A 19,531-nucleotide genomic window follows, 5' to 3' on the forward strand; every position below is an offset into this window, starting at 1 on the left:
TGGTGCTGGGCACCAGCTGCACAACCAGGAGTAGGCTTTGTGGAAGCCACGGGCAGAAGAAAGAAGCTTGTTGAGGAGCCAGCCAGAGCTGCATCAGTTCATTCAGGTACGGCTGGGGGACCTCGGGGGGCCTGCGCAGGAAGGGATTTTGCATGGGGGAGGGCTGGGCCAGATGCCCTTTGTGATTCCCTTCTGTTCTGAGAGTATGCGAATTTTTCTGGGTTCTTCCAGAAACCAGGGGAACAACTTGCAACCTGCTCTTGTAAAAGTCTTGGCAGGAAACTTTACCCTCTCTCTCTTTTTTTTAAAGATTTATTTATTTGAGAGTGCACAGGCTCGAGGTGGGGGAGGGGCAGAGGGAATGGGGGAGAGAATCTCAAGCAGACTCCCTGCTGAGCATGACCCCGTCTAGGGATCTAGGGGCTCGAGGTGGGGCTCAATCTCACCACCCTAAGATCATGACGTGAGCTGAAGTCAAGAGTCAGATGCTTAACCGACCAAGCCACCCAGGCACCCCTACCCTCTCTTAATAAGGAGAAGGCAGGTGGCTCTCTCCAGAAAGGGCAGAATTGGAAAAAAGGATCTGTGATAGGTGGAGCCACATCTATCCCTGGGGAAGGAGGCATGGGGGGTAACATTAAACCAGGGAGGAGATCAAAAATAATATTGTAGCCAAGAATGTTGAAGATTACAAATCTCTTACTGTTGGTATAGTCAGTTACAGAGCTAGTTCACTTTCATGTGATCCAAATGCTTTAAAGTTGTCAGAGAAGGTGGGGCACCTGGCTGGCTCAGTCAGTAGAGCATGCAACTATTGATCTCAGGGTTGTGAGTTTGAGCCACACACTGGGTATAGAGATTTCTTAAAGTTGTCAGAAAAGGTAATGTTTTGCCCATTTTCCAGATAATCAAATTACAGATCTAAACTCCCAAGGCTCAATAGCCACGGGGCTCCAGCTCTAAGCTTCGGGTTGTCTTAACTACATCACTCTGCTTGTATTCTCTTTTCCTCTCATTTTCTTTCTTTCTTTGTAATATTTTATTTATTTATTTTTTAAAAAGATTTTATTTATTTATTTATTTGAGAGAGAGAGACTGAGAGAGAGAGCACATGAGAGGGAGGAGGGTCAGAGGGAGAAGCAGACTCCCCCGCTGAGCAGGGAGCCTGATGTGGGACTCGATCCTGGGACTCCAGGATCATGACCTGAGCCGAAGGCAGTCGCTTAACCAACTGAGCCACCCAGGCGCCCCTGTAATATTTTATTTTTTTAAGTAATCTCTACACCCAACGTGGGGCTCGACCTCAAAATCCCAAGATTAGGCATTGCATGCTCTTCCAACTGAGCCAGCCAGGCACCTCTGCTTTCGTTTTCTTTAGCTGAATGAATGTCTTTGCAGCTCCCCAACATGCTATATACATGCGGACTCCTTCTGGAAAATAAAAAGGCAAGTTTTCACAGTTGTATTGCGTGAGAAGTTTGTCCAGCCCTGTTCTAGGAGAAATCAAGGTATGATCACCCTCTACTGGCCAAGCATAGTGACAGCAACAAAAATAAGCAAGGCGAGAATGAGCAAGCAAGGTCTAGAAAGCCACCATTTGAGGGAGAAACATGACCACCATGCTGCTGGAAGGGGAAGGAGGAAGCCAGAGCCTACAGTAACCACTGGTAGCTTTTCCCTTCCAGATTTCTGCCACAAAGGAGAGGTCAACGCTTTTTCTCTTTCAAGACAAAAGACAACTGAGCAGCGTAGAGAAAGAGAGATGGGAGAGTGTGGAGGTCATTTAGGAACTGTGGACCCTCCAAGGGCCCTCGGTCAGTTCAAACATTTCACAGTCCAAGATTCAGTGTATGTGCCGCCGAAGCGAGCACTTACAGTCCAAGATTCAGAAGCAACCTTCAGATAAGATCATGGAACTGTGTAGGTGATCGCTGGGACATGAGAGTGTTCAAGTATTTCGAAGGGCTGACAAGAACGACTGCATTTTGTGAGAGAAAAGGACTAAGCAAGACCAGGGTCACTGAGTTGAAATTATAGGAATGCAGATTTTGGCTTTAATTTATTACTGTTGTTTTTTTTTTTTTTAAGATTTATTTATTTTAGAGACAGAGCCAGTGAGCAAGGGGAGGGGCAGAGGAAGAGAGAGAAACTTTATAGTAGACTCTGTGCTGAGCACGGAGCCGCACAGGGCGGATTTCACAACCCTGAAATCATGACCTGAGGCTAAACCAAGAGTCAGACTCTTAACCGACTGTACCACCCAGGGGTCTCTGTTACTTTTTATTTTTAAGTAATCTCTACACCCAACATGAGGCTCGAACCTACAACTCTGAGATTGAGTTGCATGCTCCTCCCACTGAGCCAGCCAGGTGCCCCAGATTTTTGCTTTAATTTAAAAAACTTTCAGCAATGAGAACTCTCTGAAAGGAGGGAACTGTTCTCTAAATTAGTAAGCTCCCTGCCATGTAAATGGTTAGAAGCAGAGGGCTGTCAGAAGGAATGTTTGCATGTTACAAGAGGTTAGACTGTGGTCACCCAAGATGACACATTCAGGCACTGTTTACCGGTCTCCACTCTATTCTCATTGACCACATCTGCAATTATTTGTTTACATATCTGCCAAGAACTGTGTGTATTTTTCATTTTTTCCTTTTGCTTTTATTTATTTAGAGAGAGTGTGAGCGGGGTGGGGGAGAGGGAGAGAGAGAATCTTAAGCATTCTCCACGCTTAGCATGGAGCCTGACGCCTCCACCTCACCACCCTGAGATCATGACCTGAGCTGAAATCAAGATTTGGACGCTCAACCGACTGAGCCACCCAGGCTCCCCCTTTCCTTGTGCCTTTTTTTTTTTTTTTTAAGATTTTTTATTTATGGGGCGCCTGGGTGGCTCAGTTGGTTAAGCGACTGCCTTCGGCTCAGGTCATGATCCTGGAGTCCCTGGATCGAGTCCCGCATCGGGCTCCCTGCTCGGCAGGGAGCCTGCTTCTGCCTCTGACCCTCCCCCCTCTCATGTGCTCTCTCTCTCTCATTCTCTCTGTCTGAAATAAATAAATAAATAAAAATCTTAAAAAAAAAAAGATTTTTTATTTATGGGGCGCCTGGGTGGCTCAGTCGGTTAAGCGTCTGCCTCCGGCTCAGGTCATGATCCCAGGGTCCTGGGATCAAGTCCCGCATCGGGCTCCCTGCTCTGTGGGGAGCCTGCTTCTCCCTCTCCTCCCCACTTGTGCTCTCTATCTCACTATCTCTGTCTCTCTCAAATAAAATCTAAAAAAAAAATTTAAAAAAAATTTTTTTATTTATTTGACAGAGACACAGGGAGAGAGGGAACACAAGCAGCGGGAGTGGGAGAGGGAGAAGCGGGCTTCCCTCGGAGCAGGGAGCCCGATGCAGGGCTCGATCCCAGGACCCCGGGATCATGACCCGAGCCGGAGGCAGACACTTAACGACTGAGCCACCCAGGTGCCCCTTTCCTTTTGCTTTTAACACAATGCCTGACACATTCTTGGTGTTTGTTGAATGAATTCACTGGAAAAAGTATGAGGTTCTTGGAAATCAAAACTGCTCTGAAGAGGAAATGCAGGTGACTCATCACAGTGAGCCACCAGGCACGGTAGCTGACTTTTCCTTTGCTCTCTTACGGTTGTGCCATGTGGTCATAGTTATATTAATGGAAGAAAATAAATACTCATCCTAAGTTAACTTGCTGTAATATAGGATGATTTGGATGGATAGCACATTGATCTTCCTAATGCTATTTTTAAAAATCTGTTGAGGGGCGCCTGGGTGGCTCAGTTGGTTAAGCGACTGCCTTCGGCTCAGGTCATGATCCTGGAGTCCCTGGATCGAGTCCCGCATCGGGCTCCCTGCTCGGCAGGGAGTCTGCTTCTCCCTCTGACCCTCCTCCCTCTCATGCTCTCTGTCTCTCATTCTCTCTCTCTCAAAAAAAAAAAAAAAAAAAAATCTGTTGAGATATAGTAAGGACACAGGATGGAATTAGAGAATCTTGATCTATCTCAGGTCCACTACTAACTAGCTCACTAGTGTGCCTTGGATCTGACTTCCCCAGGCATCGGTCGCTTCATCTGAAAACAAGAGCTTAACCAGATCATCCTTAAGGTCTATTTTGGCATTAATATTTTCGAACTCTGGGCTCCTTTGCTTTTTTTTAAAGATTTTTAAAATTAATTTATTTGAGAGAGAGCGTGAGCGAGTGCACAAGCAGGGGGAAGGGCAGAGGGAAAAGGAGAGAGAGAATCACAAGCAGACTCCCGGCTGAGTGCAGAGCCCGACACAGGGCTCAATCTCACGACCCTGAGATCATGACCTGAGCCGAAATTAAGAGTCAGACACTTAACGGACTGAGCCACCCAGGCACCCCTCCTTTGCTTTAGAAAGAGCAACAAGCTTGGAGTTGCAAGGATTTCCTTCAAGCCTCAACGTCACAGCTCACTGGTTGCATGGCTAGGCAAAGATCCAAGGCTGGGCCCTGAACATCCGCAAATTCTGCCTTGACCTCTTAAGGAAGCGACTCATATCATGAGGAAGCCCAAGCAGCCATGGGGAGACGCTCACACGGAGGAGCACTGAACCCCAAGGCCCACATCCCAGCTCCTTAGATGACACCACAGGAAGCAGGAGCACTCAGCCAATTCACAGATTTGTGAGATCACATGAGAAATGATTATTGCATTAAGTCACTCAGTTTTGAGGTTTTTAATGGAGCAATAAGGAAGTGAAACCAAGTGCTTAACAGTACCTTGCCCATAGTAAGTGCTCTAAGGAGGTATATGGAGGGAATGGTAACAGTGAAGGAGTGTTGTGAAAGGGTTGGAAGTCAAGGAAAAACTAACAGGGGTATGGGGCAGGCAAGCTGTATGAAGCCCAAAAATGCGCTCTGCAATACTCCTGTCCTCCCCATCCCCAGGGCTCTCCCACCTATCCAAGACAGCACCAGATGATACAGGAAGTGGCTATTTTGAGCAACTTTATTAGGAAGTCATTCCTTACATTGAACTTTTCTAGCGTTTCCATTCATTGGTCTTAGTTCTGAATTCTGGGGTCCTATAAAACACATTTCTTTTGGAAATGACAGCTCTTTACATATTTGAAAACTGACTACTTTGTCCCTCATTCTCCCCTCTTTTCCTAACTAAAGTAAGGAAGAATTCTCCAGATTCTCTCCAGTGCAATGGTATGGTGTTCAGACCTCACACCCTCCAATTTGCTCATTTCTGGGCCACCATTGGCTTTTTGGTGCCTCTTAACAGGTGGCAGCCAGAACCCACCCATCTTAGATGTCTGACCATGCATGGGGGGAATGAATGAATGAAACAAGACTGACCATGTGACGACTGTTGGAACTGGCCAGTTGCTACATGGAGGCTCACTGTCATCCTCTCTACGTTTATCTTTGAAAATTAAAAAAAAAAAAAAAAATTAATGACCCGCCCCCCAAAAAAGGGGGAAATGATACCATGTTTCTATAAAGTCAGGGTGCATTTAGGCAGGGAATTTCATGTGCAGGCATGCTGCTGTCCTTCAGCAAGTGTGCCTTTTGAGGAGGGATCAGGCAAAAGCAAACTCAGTGGGGGCTGGGAGAGGGTGGTGCAGAAAGAAACACTGAGAATCTAGTCTGAAACCTGCAGCTTAGCAGAAGCAGCGGGAGAAAAGGCAGAGACTTCAACAAGCCCCACAGCATCAGGAGCACCTTAGAAGGCAGCCTCTGAGATTTCTGCCCAGAATTCTGTTCAAATTGATGCCACCGTGACTCAAGTCTGACAGTGATCACTCAATCTCTGGCTTCCTGGGCCAAACGTGGGGCTCCGTGTCCATAAACGTGGATCAAGTTCTCACGAAGCGACGGGCCCAGGTCACGGGTGAACAGGGCTCTGAAGTCCACGAGGGGACCCTCTCCCTGGACCGGGACGTCGGGGATGGGGTGGGAGAACGGCCAAAGCCTTCACCCGGTTGGCACTTCCTTGGTTAAAAAAAAGGGAGGTGGGTGGAACTAGGTCCGTGTTCCCGTAGTGGAGCGACTCCGCCTGTCCCCAAAGCGCCTCGACCCCCACGAACCCGAGACACCGAGACGCAGAGACGACTTTCCCAGTTCCTAGAGGGGCCGCTACGGCCCAGTTAGACTCCAGCGGGGGCGGGGCCCTTACGCACTTCCGGCTGCGCCGGCCGCGGGGTGCGTCGAGGTGTACGGGCGCTTCGAGCGGATTCAAATGCGGTGAGTCTCTCGGTTCCTGGTTCGCGTGGCGGGCGAGAGAGCGAGCCTTGGCCGGAAGGGTTCGGGGAGGGAGGAGTAGGTTGAGCAGCTGTGGCCTCTGGAGAACCCTGGCTGACCCGCCCTGGGAGGTCTTCAGGGAGGAGCCCGCGCTTCTACCCAGCCCCAGGTAGCGGAGGCTCTTGCTCACGGGAAAGCCTTTTCCGCCCCGCCCCGGGGGTTTCACAAATGAAACTGCCTCATTCTCGTTCCAGAGCAGTTTTTCTGTGCTCTTCCTGAGCCGAGCCGTCAGTCGGACCCGGGTTGCCTTCCCTTCTTTCCCCTGGCTCTCGACAGGAAGTCCCAACTCAGGGCTAATTGATGAGAACACGCCTGAGGGGCTCGGAGACCTGCTGTGGGAACCGAGCCTCATTAGAAGTCCCGGGTCGCGGGGGATCCAAGAAAGGGAATAGTACCGTTGAGCTTTGTTCAGATAGAAAGCACACACACAACGGGCATCTGCTCGAGTTTGGAAACGCATTTTTATTTTACCATTTATAAATAGGTTGTGGAGGGAAAGGTGATCTGGTGGGTGAGGACCTTGGAAACCTATGTTATTATAAGGAACAGTTGAAGGAACTGTGAAGAAGAGAGATGAGAGGCGAAAAGCAGTTGTTCTCAGGGATTGGAAGGCTGCTATGCAGAAAGTAAATACTGTACAGTGGAATTCTGTGCCTCAGTTACCAAATTTGCCTGCCTACGCGTTTTCGGGTACACAATGAGTGTGTTAAAGACGTTCTAGCATTAGTTGGTAAGTACCAATCAGTTGTTAGAATCTGTGATAATTTGGTTTATTTATGCCTCATCTTGTTCCGTAATGGATTTGGGGCACTTTTATAAAAGTATACATTTGGGGAAATTGTCATAAAAGAGGGGAAAAGAGGAGCGCCTGAGTGGCTCAGATGGTTAAGCGTCTGCCTTCGGCTCAGGTCATGATCCCAGGGTCCTGGGATTGAGCCCCGCATCGGGCTCCCTGCTCAGCGGGGAGTCTGCTTCTCCCTCTCCCACTCCCCCTGCTTGTGCTCTTTCTCTCGCTGTATCTCTGTCAAATAAATAAATAAAATCTTAAAAAAAAAAAAAAAAAAGAGGAAAAGAAAGAAAAAAAAAAAAAACCCTGGAAATAGGAACGATTCTCTTCTGGTTATAGTAGACTGTGAACGTATGAGCCGCTTGTGCTAAACATTCTAGGTAGCCTAAAGAAAGTAGTTCACTGTGGTTGAAGACAATGTGACTTAGTAATGAAGCCTCTTGTTTTCTTTTTTTTAAATTTTTTTTTTTTAAGATTTTATTTATTTATTTGACAGAGAGAGAGTACAAACGGGGAGCTGCAGGGAGAGGGAGAGGCAGACTCCCCACTGAGCAGGGAGCCCGACGCAGGGCTCGAACCCACAACCCCAGGACCACGACCGGAGCCGAAGGCAGACGCTCAACAGGCTGAGCCACCCAGGCGCCCCAAGCCTCTTGTTTTCTATCCACATGCTTTTGATTTTATAAATACTTTGTTAAGAAAGCTTCAGAAGCCTGGGCGCCTGGCTGGCTCAGTCAGTAGAACATGTGACTCTTGATCTCAAGGTCATTAAGTTCAAGCCCCACGTTGGGCATAGAGCTTACAATCAATCAATCATAAATTTAAAAAAAAAGAAGAAGAAAGAAAAATTCAGAAGCCAAGACCTGGAGGGCATCCCTGAGTGAACCTTTAGGCAAACTCAACATGACCAAATGTGAAATAACTGGCTTTCTCGGGGTGGGGGGCGGGAATCAATACAGAGCATTATTGGATTTTTAAAGAAATCTTTGCCAGTCTGATAGATGGAAGCGTTTCATTGTAGCTTTAATTCTCATGTCTTTTATTATAACTAAGGTTAAGTGTCTTTTTGTGTATTTATTATTAAGCTGAGATTTGAACGACAAATAGAAATCTGCCCTGAAAATTGAGCATTAATGGGTCATAGGGAATGAGGAGGGGAGTGATGAGACAGTATGAGGAGGCAGAGACCAGGCTGTGACTTTTGTGTGCCAGAGAAATTAATAAAATGGTTGTCAACAGCTGGGTGTTATGTGCAGATTTGTATGCTAAACCTCTGCTGGTACTAGACTTACAATGTGTGAAACTTCGATTTTTCAGAGGAGGGAACTTCAGGAGCCAAGGGCAGGCTGCCCCAAGATGGGGCAGTTTACATGAATAGTATTTTGAGTTAAAAGCAGTTGAAACCCAGCAGATTCAGGAAAGGCTCTTCACCTTTCCCCTCAAGTGCCTGCCTATACCAGAAAGAGAGCTATCAAGGAGATTCTTCTTTACCTAAAAAACCTGCATAATAGGGCACCTTCTGTTTTGCAAATATCTCCTCTCACCTTCCTGCTAATGATCTTCCTCATCTTAGTATCCTCAGACCCCTCTCCTTAGCTCAGGCTGTTATATAAGCCTCCATGTTGCCAGACTGCCTTTGGAATTTCATGTCTGTTTGGCTCCCTGTACATACCAAGCTAAATTTGATTTTCTCCTGTTGAAATTTTTTTTAAATAAGCTCTATGCTGAATGTGGGGCTCAAACTCACAACCCCGAGATCAAGAGTCACATGCTCTTCTGACTAAGCCAGCCAGGTGCCCCCTATTTTTTTTTTTTTAAATAAAAAATAAATCAATAAACCTCTGCTGCTAGCCTTTGAGCCTCGGAGTTAGAGTTGCCAAACTGGAAAATGGCTTGTGTGATTTCAAAGGAGGACAAGATTGTCATAATGTTGTCAGCTAGTTACAATTGTTTGATAAAAGTAAAAGTAAGCATTGTGTATGTTTGCAGTAGATCTGTTAGAAACTTTTTTTTTTTTTTTTGGTATTTAGAGTATCAAATAAAACCTTCAAAAAGGTATTGTTATATTGGTCTCAGGTGTGCAATATAGCGATCCAACAATTTAATACATTACTCAGCGCTCATCAAGACAAGTGCCCTCCTTCATCCCCATCACCTGTTTCACCCATCTCCCCCCCACCCCACCCCACCCCCAGGTCACCACCAGTTTATTCTCTGTAGCTAAGAGTATGTTTTGGTTTGTTTCTTTCTTTGTTCGCTTGTTTCATTTCTTACATTTCACATATGACAAATCTAGAATATTAAGTAATTTTTGAAACAAAGAAATAGCATCTGAAATGATGCTGGTTCCATAATCAGTTTCAAGGTCAAAAAAATTTTTTTAATACCTTAGAGGATGGTTGAAATACTGTGTAGCAGACAAAAGCCTCTGAAGGCAGGTTAGAAAGGGAACTCCCTTCCCGCCCCCCCCTCCAGAATGTTCTGAGCAACAGTGGCGTCTTTATAGGTGGTGTGAAATTAGTCACATCATGTCTCATTGGAATGGACCAGTGATGGTATCTTTTGTTTCAACAAAATACTGAATAATCAGTCTTTTACAGCCAAAACATCCCCAGATTACTGATGAGGTCTGTCATCCCTCAATCATCCCTCAATCTTGTCAGCTCTTACTCAGAAATAGCTAAGTGGGGAACACCACACCAAAATTCATAGAACTTAAAAACATTCAACTGAAGATTCCTGCCAAGAAGACTTTTGATACTTAGAATTCTCTTACAGAAACAGTGTTTTTCAATCTTTGGGAACATATGTCTCCCCCTTTTTTTTGAAGGTTTTATTTATTTATTTGTCAGAGAGAGCACAAGCAGGGGGAATGGCAGAGAGGGAGAAGTAGGCTTCCCCGCTGAGCAAGGAGCCCAGTGCGGGACTCGATCCCAGGACCCCAGGATCATGACCTGAGCCGAAGGCTGAAGCTTAATCAGCTGAGCCACCCACACGTCCCCATATGTCTCCCTTTTAATTAACATTAAAATTCTCAAAATTCCATCTTGCCCCAATAGAAACTTTATTTCATCAGATCAATATTCTGATAATTGTTGGATGAGAGTCAGAAATTAATTATATTGTCCTAGAGACAAAGCAGGCACCTTTTTTAAAAAATAATTGTGGGACGCCTGGGTGGCTCAGTCGGTTAAGCGTCTGCCTTTAGCTCAGGTCATGATCCCAGGGTCCTGGGATCAAGTCCCACATCGGGCTCCCTGCTCATTGGGATCTGCTTCTCCCTCTGCCTCTGCCCCTGCTTGTGCTCTCTCTCTCTGACAAACAAATAAAATCTTAAAAAAAAATTAAAATTAAAAAATAATCGTAAAAGAAAAACGCTTCATAACTTTTTAAAAATACCTAATGAACTCTAAAAATGGTCTGCTTCAACTAAGTTTTGAAGTTAACAGCTAACATATTTCTCTTTACTACCACTCCAGAATAGAATAGCATTTGTCAAAGCTGCTTTCCCCCCACTCCCCCATATTTTTCAATTTAAATGTTTTATTCTATTTTATTTTATTATTTTTTAGAGATTTTATTTTTTAAAGATTTAGTTATTTATTTTAGAGAGAGCACACACACAGGGGGAGGCGCAGAGGGAGAGGGATCACTTCTTTTGTATTTTAACGGGATCACTCTGGCTGCTTGTTGGCAATAGACCAAGGGCCAAAAGAGGAAGCACTTAGGCTCTTGCAGTACACTGGTCAAGAGGTGATGGGCTGGGATGGCAGTGTTGGAGGTAGTGAGAAATGGTTGAACAGTGGGTCTTTTGGATGTAGAGCTCACAGGATTTGCTTATGAATTATATGTAGAATGTGAAGGGGGAGTCTGAGATAACCAGGTTTTTTGGTCCAAGAAAACAGAATGATGGAGTTGCCATTAACTGAGATGAATAGCCGGGGGCGGTGGGGGGGGGGGAGATAATGGGGACTGCAGTTTTGGACATCTTGAACTTGAGGTGCCATCGGTCATGCTGGTGGCGACGTCAAGTAGTAGTTGGTTGTATGAGTCTAGAGTTCAGAAGAGAGGTCCAGGCTGGAGGTAAATTGGCAGTTGGGAGTATATAGATGGTGATTCAAGCCGTGTGACCAGATGAAATCTCCAAGGAGAATGAATGCAGCAAGAACAAAGGGGTCCAAGTGCCAGGCCCTCCACTCATTTGTGGTCTTGGCAAAGACATGAATTTGAATGTGGGCAGCGTCTAAGGGAAGCTTTTACTTAAGATTTTTTTGTTTGTTTTAGAGTAATCTCTACATCCAGCATGGGGCTCAAACTTAGTAACCCCGAGATCAAGAGTCACACACTCTACCAGGGGAGGCGGCCACGAGACCCAGCTTTTGATTGTCACCGTGTACGTGTTTTGCCAAGGCAGTTATGTGATCTGTGGGTTTGGATATGCCCCTCTGGGAGCAGATCCGCATGAATGATAGGTCACTCTCTGTTTAATGCCACCTGTGTTACATAACTCCTCATGTCTTGCTGAGTCTCCCAGGCTTGATCCCAGAAGCTGAGCAGCCCAAACAGATTCCAGTGTCTTTCCTGTTGTAGGGATGCCCTTCTCTGGGTGGAGTGTGAAATTTTGTAACCAGTTACAAACAAGTATTTCAGCACTGCGGAGACCTACTTCAAAGCATTTCATATGAATGCTCCCGGCACTACTACATCTGTTATTTTAAGGTTATTTTAGCCTTGAGTGCTAATGCCTTTATTTTAGGAAACGAGATGGTGTGCTTCTGTCCCAGCTCAGTTTCAAGTTATCCTGAACTTGGGCGCTCCAGCAGTATATTGGGTGTGCAGGGCAGCATGAGGGAGTGGGTGGTGCTGATTCTGGTCCACCCTGTCAGGACACCTGTTGACATCTCATAGGATGCTTCTGAATGGGGGTACAGGGGCGCGTGGGTGGCTCAGTCGTTAAGCGTCTGCCTTCGGCTCAGGTCATGATCCCGGGGTCCTGGGATCAGGCCCCACATTGGGCTCCCTGCTCAGCGGGAAGCCTGCTTCTCCCTCTCCCACTCCCCCTGCTTGTGTTCCTGTTCTCGCTGTGTCTCTCTCCGTCAAATAAATAAGTAAAATCTTTAAAAAAGAAAAAAGAAAATTTGGGAAATGAAAAAAAGAATTTAAAAAACTGAAGTCATCTACAACCCAGCAAGATCACTGTTCGTGTTTTATCCTTTTTCCTTTGCTGTGATTATGGGGCCATATGTGAGACTTGATATTCAGGTTATACAAGCCAGATCCATGGAAAACGATGTGCGTGTGAGCCAGGAGTATACTCGAGTTTTTATTTTCATTTTTATTTTTTTCATACTCAAGTTTTTAAATGCCTTAGATTTAGATTATTTGTGACTCCTATTTCCTCATCTTCTGTAAGTCATTTGTGCCTCATTTTTATGGTCTCTACCCTTGTTATCAGCATAGTTTCACATAACAAAAACCCACGTAGGTTTTTATCTGTTTGGCTCTTTGTTGAGACTTTGCTGGAGTTTTCCTGCTCTCAATTATCCACACCCAGAGTGGGACATCTATGTGACACATGACAAGTGCTGCTTAACAGTTGGAAACATGCTCAGGAAAGCCAGTCACAAGCATGGAAGGCTGATTTATGAAGGTGTCTTTCAGAATATGTTTAATGAATGCTGATAATTGTAGTCTGATTCAGATGTCTCTACTCATTTATTTTCCATCTCTCCCACAAACTTGAAAGCTCCGTGGGGGTGGGAGTGCATCTGGCTTGCTCATCACTGCACTCCCAGCTCCAAGCCCATGGCGTTCAAGTAAATGTTGACTAGATGGACTTCACTTTTGGCAAATGAGGAAAATAGAAGTAATTATATTTATTACAGATGTTTTGGGTGTTCTAATGTATGAACTGACCGATATGTTTATAATATTTGATATTTAAAAGAAAAATACTTTTAAGCACTTTGCATTTGTATCATCTCTGGTTTAATTTTTTTCCCCTCAGTTCCTTCTCAGCAATATATATCTCATCGAAATAAATACCTCTGTAAGAATATAGGTTACTGTTAGTTTAATCTCTGTCATTCCACTTGTCTTTCTGTGAAACCTAAAGGTAAAGGACATTTAAAAACTTGCATATGCCCTACTTAAAAGTGGGTCAAGTGAAGCTCAGAATTATATCATTGGGGCACCTGGGTGGCTCAGTCAGTTAAGCGTCCGACTCTTGGTTTCGGCTCAGTGTTTGATCTCAGGGTCATGGGATCGTGGGGCTCTGAGCTCAGTGCAGAGTCTGCTTGTCTCCCCCCAACCCCCCACATCCTTGCAGTCTCTCAAATAAATAAATGGGATCTTTGAAAAACAGATTTTTTAAATTACATCATTAATTATACTCTAAATTATTATTATTTTAAAATACTCTAGTTAATTCCAACCCTCTAACATGATTCCTGGTTATGCTGACTAGCTCCATTGTTTGACTAGCAATTTATTTATTTATTTATTTGTTTGTTTATTTATTTAGTGAAGTAGGGAGTTTGATGTGGGGCTTGAACTCACGACCCTAAGATCAAGAGTCGCATGTTCTACTGACTGAGCCAGTCATGCATCCTTGGCTAGCAAATTTTTAATATTGAAGCTCAAAGTCTTAGATTTGGAAGGCTGCATTTGGCCTGTAGATATCCTGTTGAAATCTTGGAGTTGTAAGATTCTGAAACAGTTTTTGGAGCAAAGTTAATTTAAATTTAATTTTAAAAGTATGCCATTGTGCCCTTTTTTTTGAGTGGAGACAATGCAAGATTAGGATATCCTGAACTGACTCCCGAATGATTTTGAACAGTAATTTTTGTATGATAGTTTTATGGTAGCTGTAATTTCCACAATTTCTTGTGCTAAAGGTGTGGCTGTCAAGACCTAAAAAGCATCCTTTTTTTCTTTTTGTAATTTATGGTAACCGTATTTTCTCAGGTTTAACGCGGAGCCCTAAAGAACCAGAAACCCAGAGGAACCGATATTTCCTGCTCCACAGAGTCCCATCTCTAGTGAGACTGTTTCTGGAATCTGTGTGATGACCAAGGTTTTGGGCATGGCTGCAGTTCGGGGCCCTCGGCCTCCACGGGAGAGGGGACCTGTGGTGGTTAAAGATGAGGATGAAGAGGAAGGGCAGAGCCTTCCTAGCCTGGAGGTGTTCCGCCAGCGCTTCCGGCAGTTTGGCTACCATGACACGCCTGGCCCCCGGGAGGCCCTGAGCCAGCTCCGGGTGCTCTGCTGCGAGTGGCTGAGGCCCGAGATCCACACCAAGGAGCAGATCCTGGAGCTGCTGGTGCTGGAGCAGTTCCTGACCATCCTGCCCCAGGAGCTCCAGGCTTGGGTGCAGGAGCACTGCCCGGAGAGTGCCGAAGAGGCCGTCACTCTCCTAGAAGACCTGGAGCAGGAACTGGACGAGCCAGGACAACAGGTGGGCTGGGGAGAACTTACATGCTGTGAGGCTGGGAATAGAGCACTCTGGGCAGGACTGGGTTTATCCATCCAATGGGAGGGGCTGAGTGGAAGCTTCTGCTGACTTAGATCATGTTTCCTCCTGTTCTTCTTCTGTCCAGTATTGATCTTTAGCCGTGGGAATGGAATGAGATGGATGTGTTTCTTTTCTTTTTCCTAGCAGTTGTACCTTAGCTCTCCTGAGGCTTTCTTTCGTTCTGCAGTTGAAAAGTCTGAACAACCCAGGGGTTAGGGTTGTCACCCCCCTCCCCTCAGCGCACGTGCATTTGAAAATCCCAATACAACTTTTGATTCCCCAGAGCTTAACTTCTAAATAAATAGCCTAATGTTGACCGGAAGCTTTACCAATAACAGTCAGTCAACACTTACTTTGTATGTTATGTGTGTTATATACCATGTTCTTATAATAAAGTAAGCTACAGAAAGGAAAACATTAAGAAAACCATAAGGAAGAGAAAATACATTTACTGTACTGGATGTATCAAAAAATTATATATGTGTATAAGTGGACCTGCATAGTTCAGACCCGTGTTCAGGGGTCACCTGTAGTTCTGAGGTGAGCTGTGCACAAACCCCGCCATTCGTGGTTGTCTCTAGGTCTCACCTCCTCCAAATGAACAGCAACAGGTTTGGGAGAAGAGGTCCTCTTCAGGAACAGCAAAGTTTCCAGGCAACACGCAGCCGCAGTCTGTGGAGACCAGTCACAAATGCGAAGGTTGGGAGCCCTTATACATCCAGGAGACTGGGGAAGAGCAGGATTTCACTCCAGAGCTGAGAAAGAGTCAAGGTAGGGACTGTCGTGCTGCGTGCTTGGTGCCCCAGGCCTTTGTGGTGGAAGAAACAGAATAATTCTCATTACTGGTTGTGAGGCAGTCCCCCTAGACTGACTTGCCTGGTCTGGCTGCCTGGGCAGGATGATGAGTACCTGAGTGCCTTTCCTCCCAAGTGCGTGCATCTCAGCTAGAGTCCTAGCTTGGGGGGGTGGGGGGGGGAATATGACACACTCTTAAAAGGGTTGGTCGAAGTAAGTTTAAAAAAGGGACTGTTCACAGAGGTGTGACAGGTTGAAGGAACCAGTGAGAGATGAGGCTTGTTCATTTGTTAATGACTGAGCGAAGAACCTGTTAAAATCAGCATTGGATTATGCAGAAATGGTCCCAGGTAAAATCTTTTCAGCTTCTGCCTCATAAGGTTATTTAAAATGTTTTGCTTATTTATTGAGTTACTTATTTCCCACACAGAGTACACGGCAACTTGAAGGAAAGTCTGTATATGTAGCCAAGTGATTGCTCATCACCGAGAGTGGAGGGGACTTTTATCTGCCGCGGCTGTGGTCCCAGGGGGCAGGGGGTGAGAGTGCACGCGGCTGGACAGTTGCTGCTGGCGGCCGGAGGAAAGAGATGGTCGAGTGGAGAGAGGACGCCAGGGGCCAGGGAAGGGGCTGAGAGGAAGGTACCTCATTGGCAGAGGCTTCTGTACTCCTCGGGGGCCGACAGGTGTCAGGGAGCCCCTGGTTCAGTGTGGATTTCTCTTACTCCCCTTTTCCGTGTATGTGGACGGGTTAGACGGACTTGTAAGTGTGGCTGCCTAGTGCAGTGCTCTAAAAAAGATAGATGGCTTCAGTCTGGTTTAGCAGTATTAACTTTAGAACTAAAAGATGGTGAGACAGCCACTGTAGGGTATGTGCTGGGAATCAAACCCTCCTGGGAGGTGGGCACTTTGATTTAAACTAATAATGAGCTGGGACTAGCCTGGTCATACGTGGACTGAATGTCCTCTTTTGTTGCCTTTTTTTTTGTTTGGTTTGGTTTGAATTTTTTTTTTTTTAATTTTATTATGTTATGTTAATCACCATACATTACATCATTAGTTTTTGATGTAGTGTTCCATGTCTTTTGTTGCTTTTATATTCCACTTCTGTGACAATGTGGATTTCATGAGTTTGCCACTAGCCTCCTCTCCCTTAATTACCCTTTTTATTTTCCTTAATCAACTTTGACCATTCGGTAATATTTCTTACTCGTTTCTTTCTGCCTGAGCATCCGCCAGCTCCTTTGTTTCTGTCCCAGTAGGCTTGGTTTTGCTTCCGTGCCCTCTTTATATGAAGTTCTTCTTCTGGCAAAGAAGGCTATGTCCTCTTCATATCGTCATAGCTGCTGCTGGGGGCTGGTGTGAAAGCCTTGTGCTGTAAACTAGATCTGGTGGTGACTTATTTGTGTCATTGTCCTGTTGTGACCTCTCACTGAGCGATACTTGGTCACCATCCATGTCAGCTGACGTTTTATTTCTCCTTCAACAGTTTCTTCTCAGAACACAAAACAACTGACCTGTTCTTATTCTACTTCTTGTTTCAGACTGTAACTCGAACACCCAGAATGAGGAATCAACAGACAAGCAGAAAAGTTCTGAAGAATCTCAAGAACTCAAAAGGGATGTTATTCCCATGATTATTGCCAGTAAATGTGAGGCCAGGTTAGAAAGGCAGTGGGTAAACCTTGAAAAGGAAAGAGGAACAAAAACTCCTCTCCTAGACAAAGGTTCCAAGAAAGGCAGAGAATTGATTCCCGCTAAACCTGCCCCAGGAGAGAGGCGGTACATATGTGCCGAGTGTGGAAAAGCCTTTAGTAATAGCTCAAATCTCACCAAACACCGGCGAACACACACTGGGGAGAAACCGTATGTATGCACCAAATGTGGGAAGGCTTTCAGCCACAGTTCAAACCTCACCCTTCATTACAGAACACACTTGGTGGATCGTCCCTATGACTGTAAGTGTGGGAAAGCCTTTGGTCAGAGCTCAGACCTCCTTAAACATCAGCGAATGCACACCGAAGAGGCGCCGTATCAGTGTAAAGATTGTGGAAAAGCTTTCAGTGGTAAAGGCAGCCTCATCCGACACTATCGGATACACACTGGGGAGAAACCTTACCAGTGTAACGAGTGTGGGAAGAGCTTTAGTCAGCACGCAGGTCTTAGTTCTCACCAGAGGCTCCACACTGGAGAGAAGCCATATAAATGTAAGGAGTGTGGGAAAGCCTTCAACCACAGCTCAAATTTTAATAAACACCATAGAATCCATACCGGGGAGAAGCCCTACTGGTGTAATCACTGTGGAAAAACCTTCTGTAGTAAGTCAAATCTTTCCAAACATCAGAGAGTCCACCCTGGAGAGGGAGAGGTGCTTTAACCGTCAAGTAATGCTCTCTGGGTGGGTTTTGTTTTTATTAAACTTTAGCCCATGGATGCTAGGGAGAAGCCCAGTAATTGCGATATAAACTCTAGTCGTAGATTTTGTTTCACTCATAACACATCAAGGGGTGCCTGGGGAGTGGGTGCTCAGTGGTAGCATGGCGGCACGGAGGGGCTGGAGGGCGGCGGAGCATTCCTCACTGGCCAGCCCTCCAGGGCGCAGTCCCCTCGCCTTGCCTTGGGTCCCAAGCCAGGCCGGCACTGCCTTTTTTATAGTTAAACTGAGTATATCCAGTATAATTAAGGAAGGAACACTGAAACTGTTTAACTGTTTTAACATATATTCGAGAAGTATAAGATTTGTAAAGAATTGAGCCACATTGAACACAATTTAATCTGATTCGGAATAAACTTACAACATCTTGTAATGGTGCCTCAGGACTGTTAAATGGTATGTTGGTTACTGAACATTTCGCAAGAGAGGAAACTATTCCTGCCGGTTTTAGTTTTGGGGAAATTTGGATTTGGGGTAATTAGAACTTCTCGTACTCGTGAAGGTGCATATTGGGAAATTGGGGTAGAGTGTATAGAGTAACTGCATCTTGGTCTATGTTGTGCCTTTTTTTTTTTCTGCATACTGAACACATTTATTTCATCATGGAGAACATTCGTCAGCCTCGTGTGCATTTTGGTTGTGTATATTCTGTCTCTGCCACAGTCTGAAAATCTGACTCTGAAACTTCCTTCTAAACTCCACAACTCAGTAATATCCAGCATGATTCCTTTAAGTCTATCCTGTCTGTTCCCTGACTGTAGTCAGGTGAGATCTTTGCATGGTCTCCAAGCAAGTTTACTCTCCTACAGCAAGGGGGGGAGGGAGATGCGTTTGTTAGACCAGAGGGTTCTGGAGAATTTGGGGCTTGAGGTGCTCAAGCACGCCTCCCCAGATTTCTGATGCATCAGGATCCCAATCAGGACCCAGAATTTTGGTATAAATGACTTGGCAAGGCTTTGTATTTAGCTGTCTCTGCAGTTCTGCCCCCCTCACAACCCTGTGCTAGTTTTCAGGCCAGTCTGCTCTTGCTGCAGAAGATGGGGATCTCTTTAATCCCTCCTGTGGGCGACTTTGGCTTTCACAACATGCCCTGAAATGATAGTTGGCTGAACTAAGCCTATAATTTTCTTTCTTCAAAGCTTGAGAGAGAACCTGCAGTCCTTGTAATTGCCACTATCCCAATAAGGTTTCAAGTTCTAGGACTGTTTCAGAAACTCATGCTTCCCCTTCTAGCAGAACCTCATATCCTGCCGTGCCTGGTAGAAATCTTCATAATGGCCAGGTAGAGCATGCCAGGAGTCATGACTACCACGCTCATTACCAGGCTCCTCTTACTAACCATCTGACCAGCGAGTGACCTATTCCAGAATCCCATCCTGAGGGCTCAGTTTCTAGGGCCACTTCCAGTACCGACTGTTACAGTTTGGGTTTCCCCTAGGACAGCCTGCAACAAGGGCTTGGGGGCAGATAGGTTGCTTAGGGAGATGGCTCCAGGAAGCCAGGTGTGAGGGAGCGGGAAAGGAGGGGAGAAAAAAAGCCAATAGTGGGTGCACTGTTGATCTGTGGCTTCTGTGTGGGGACCACACAACATAACAAATGGGAGAAACTGGTATACCTGAGCTCTGCTCCAGTCCCAGTGTCCAGCTGTGGTTAGGAGGCAGTGCCTCCTTGGCTCCAGGAGAGTGGCTGAGAACCCCTGGTAGACTGGGAAGAAA

General features: G+C 45.7%; 1 protein-coding gene across 1 annotated transcript in view; it reads left to right on the forward strand.

Moving 5' to 3' along the window:
- The window catches only part of ZKSCAN1 (zinc finger with KRAB and SCAN domains 1), a 98,613-nt gene that overhangs the window by 63,361 nt on the left and 15,721 nt on the right, over positions 1 to 19,531 (forward strand). Inside the window, exons 12-14 of the mRNA XM_034988175.1 lie at positions 14,063 to 14,531; positions 15,170 to 15,359; positions 16,927 to 17,750. Of these exons, the coding sequence (XP_034844066.1) occupies positions 14,063 to 14,531; positions 15,170 to 15,359; positions 16,927 to 17,750 (1,483 nt within the window). The remainder of the gene's footprint in view (positions 1 to 14,062; positions 14,532 to 15,169; positions 15,360 to 16,926; positions 17,751 to 19,531) is intronic.

Source organism: Mirounga leonina, unplaced genomic scaffold (assembly GCF_011800145.1).
Source record: "Mirounga leonina isolate KUSES-001 unplaced genomic scaffold, KU_Mleo_1.0 Mir_454, whole genome shotgun sequence".
NCBI classification, from domain to species: Eukaryota; Metazoa; Chordata; class Mammalia; order Carnivora; family Phocidae; genus Mirounga; species Mirounga leonina.